Source organism: Gallinula chloropus, assembly GCF_964237585.1.
Source record: "Gallinula chloropus genome assembly, chromosome: 7".
In the NCBI taxonomy this organism is placed as follows: Eukaryota; Metazoa; Chordata; class Aves; order Gruiformes; family Rallidae; genus Gallinula; species Gallinula chloropus.
The window spans coordinates 3542116-3544988 of record NC_140092.1 but is presented as its reverse complement, the minus strand read 5'-3'; the positions used below and the strand labels follow the sequence as shown (position 1 = coordinate 3544988).

The 2873-nt window shown below is 42.6% G+C and overlaps 1 protein-coding gene across 1 annotated transcript; it reads right to left on the bottom strand.

Annotated features, from left to right (window-relative positions):
• Positions 1-536: 536 nt before the first annotated feature.
• Positions 537-2572, bottom strand: CYTL1 (cytokine like 1; the record flags this gene model as incomplete). Its single annotated transcript, XM_084266927.1, has 4 exons — positions 2426-2572; positions 2274-2318; positions 786-914; positions 537-620 (listed from the first exon to the last, which is right to left on the bottom strand). The coding sequence occupies exons 1-4, from the start codon at positions 2567-2569 to the stop codon at positions 537-539; spliced, it is 402 nt and encodes a 133-aa protein (XP_084123053.1). The 5' UTR covers positions 2570-2572.
• Between the last annotated feature and the right edge of the window lie 301 nt (positions 2573-2873).

Sequence of the window (2873 nt, the reverse complement as noted above, 5' to 3'; positions counted from 1 at the left end):
TACTTTCACCTCTGTTCTTACAAGTCTGACATCAAAAACTATCATCATACATATGTGAGCTACGTAGAGAGGTAACAGGCAGGACAGTTACACTTCTCCTATCAAGCACTGTAAGAAAAACAAATGTAGTCCTTTCCAAGCCCATCTGATAAAAGCAGAACTGCTATGTCAGGATATTCATATTCATGTACTTTCTTTATACAACTCTAGTTTTTCATAAAAGAGCAAAACCCCAAAATCCAGTATCTAATGTTTAAACAAAACATACTTTCTACATTTGGCTTAAGCTGAAATATCATACCTTGCCAAATGAAAAACTGCTCTCTAACCATGGCTCTCCGAGCAGCTCAGTAGGTATGTAAGGCATGCAGCTCATTTCCTGCCAAGGCTGAGAAAAATGGGTAGGTTGGAGATAATATTGCTAGTGTGCTTGAAAAAGATCTTAGCTTTTAATGTTGTAGTTGGTCACCTACACATATTTTGACTCTTCGCCTCCTTGAAATTGTCCCAGGTACAACTTTTGGGCTGGCTTCCTTTTAGCTCTCAATAACGGAGGGCTCAATGGGAGGCAGAATAGGGTTTTCCAGAGCGCTACAGTCATCAGTGAGGAACACCAGGTCCTGGAGAAACAAAAAGGAAGGCTAACTTTTATATGGAGGAAGACAGATGATGTAGCACAACGCTGAGAAGCTCAGGCCCTGAACCCAGTCAGGTTTGCTGACGTCAGGGGAGACAGTGGGGGCTAAAAGCAGAGAATCTATCCCTCTCCGTGCATCTTGACCTACCCTTCTGCAGTAGGAGATCATGATGGTGTACAGGCTCCGGGCTTTTTCCTTCAGCTCACTCACTTCAAGCACTCTCTCACATCTGGGGTAGGCCACAAAATCGCGGAGTTTTGCCAACACGCAGTAATTCTGCAAAGCACACAAGAGAGGTACGTGTAACCCTGCACAAACACAGGTTTATGCTCCTTCCCCACTACTTACAAAGTTCTTACTGCCTCTGTGGGAATTTTCAATGCCTGCTGCTCTGTAAGGGGAATCTATGGAAGCTTTAGTTAGGAAAATTCACGTTCAGTATTTCATAACGAAGATGTTGGGTCTAAGTAAGGGCTTGGAAAAGTGAGTGCCTAGACAGAGTTTTGGTCTGCCAGCTTGTTTCTCACATGCTTTAGGAGGAAGCAGCGCCAATACAAGCAAATCTGCTCCTCTAGTAGGTGGTGTTACCTACAGAGTAGGTGCACTCTCTCACTTTTAAGAGAACCCGATCAGCCGGGGAACAGATCATCAAGATCTCACAGATATGACCCCTCTGTTCCTCTACAATAGACAAGACTGCAAGCACCAGACAATTCTTTTTTTCAAAGTGTTTTTTACCTCAGACTTTGTGCTATCAAAATAAATCACAGCTAACATAAATTTCACAATGTCCTTGTGAAGGAGGTAAAGCTTTAAAGCAAGGGAAACTGAGGCACTGGACTGCCACTGCTTGGCCTTGGCACTGAAGTGAAGCACTGGCAACTCTGAGACTGGGATCTAGAGGGTCCCAACTTGCAAGAATCGACGGTGCAGTTGCCTCTGGAAAAAATGCATGAGACAACTCTTTCTTTGTCTGATATTGTCTACTTAGTTACTCAGAGGAGCACTGGGAAAAGAAGCAAAATATATCAAATACCCCAGGGCAGAACACTACCACATAAACTGTGTATGCAGAAGGCTATTTTGCTGGGAGATGAATACTACTTTTCAGTATCACACTTCCATATATCCTCAGGCATACTTTTTCTTTCTGGATTCAACAAGTGGCTATTTAAAAGAGGAAACGCCAGCACAGAATTCCTGCACTTCTTTTTATTAAAGCCACGGTGCCAGAACCCACTCACCATATCAAATGAAATTGATTTCTTAAGTGAAGAAAGTTTATTCTGCATTTCTCCTTTTAAACTATTATTCAAAGTTTTGTTGCACATGCTGAACTTGTGAAAAAGCTCTGTCTCAACCAGTCAGTAATGTACAAAGGGTAATTAAAATATTGATTTCCTCATTTTTGAATTTTTAAACAAGTAAAATCCCAGAAGCTCCATAGGGATTTTAATAAGGTTTAAAATGAGTGTTGGTGGTTTGTTTTTTTTTCTTTCTTTCTGTCATGCATCTCTCTAGTTAATTAAGCTTCTAAAAATTCATTTCAAACCCCTCTTTTGGGGCACAATCTTAAGATCTATTATCTTTTTTTCATTCACTGTACAGCTGTAAGTAAGAAGTGTGAAAACTTACATGTATGTCCAAGTACAGCCTGGGCAGCATCTCCACACACGAGTCCTGCAGGAAAGAAGAAATTCCCACTGCAATTTTGTTTGGAGAGAAATTTCTGTCAAAAGCAAGCCACCCCCAGCGTCTTTGCAGGAGCAGTTTTGAGTTAGACTCACCACAGATGTGGAGCTTTGTAACTCCTTGAAGGACTCCGTGATTTCTTTGCTCAGAGACAACAGCCTGGAGTAGCAAGTTGGAGGGGCTGTGCTGGCTAACAGGGCAGCAGAGAGCAGAGCCATCAGGCTCAGCAGCATCTTCATTGTGGGGATCTTGTCCAAGGGAAAAGGAAGGGAGGAAAACAAATCAGCGTTGGTGATTAGGCAGCTACTGGTAAGCGTCAGCAAGTAAGTTTGACAAGTCAGCCCCCAATTAAATAGTCTCCTGCATCAACAGGGGGAAAAAAAAAAGTCTGGGGGTGGTCCAAGCAGCAGCTTGCTGCTGGTTTAAATTTCCTGCCAACCTATGAGCTGCTAGAGCTTTCCTGCCCGGAGCAGGGAAAGGAGGGAATGAGGATAACAAAAACAAACACTGCTGGTACTTTTCATTCCAGAAAGAAAAGAACTG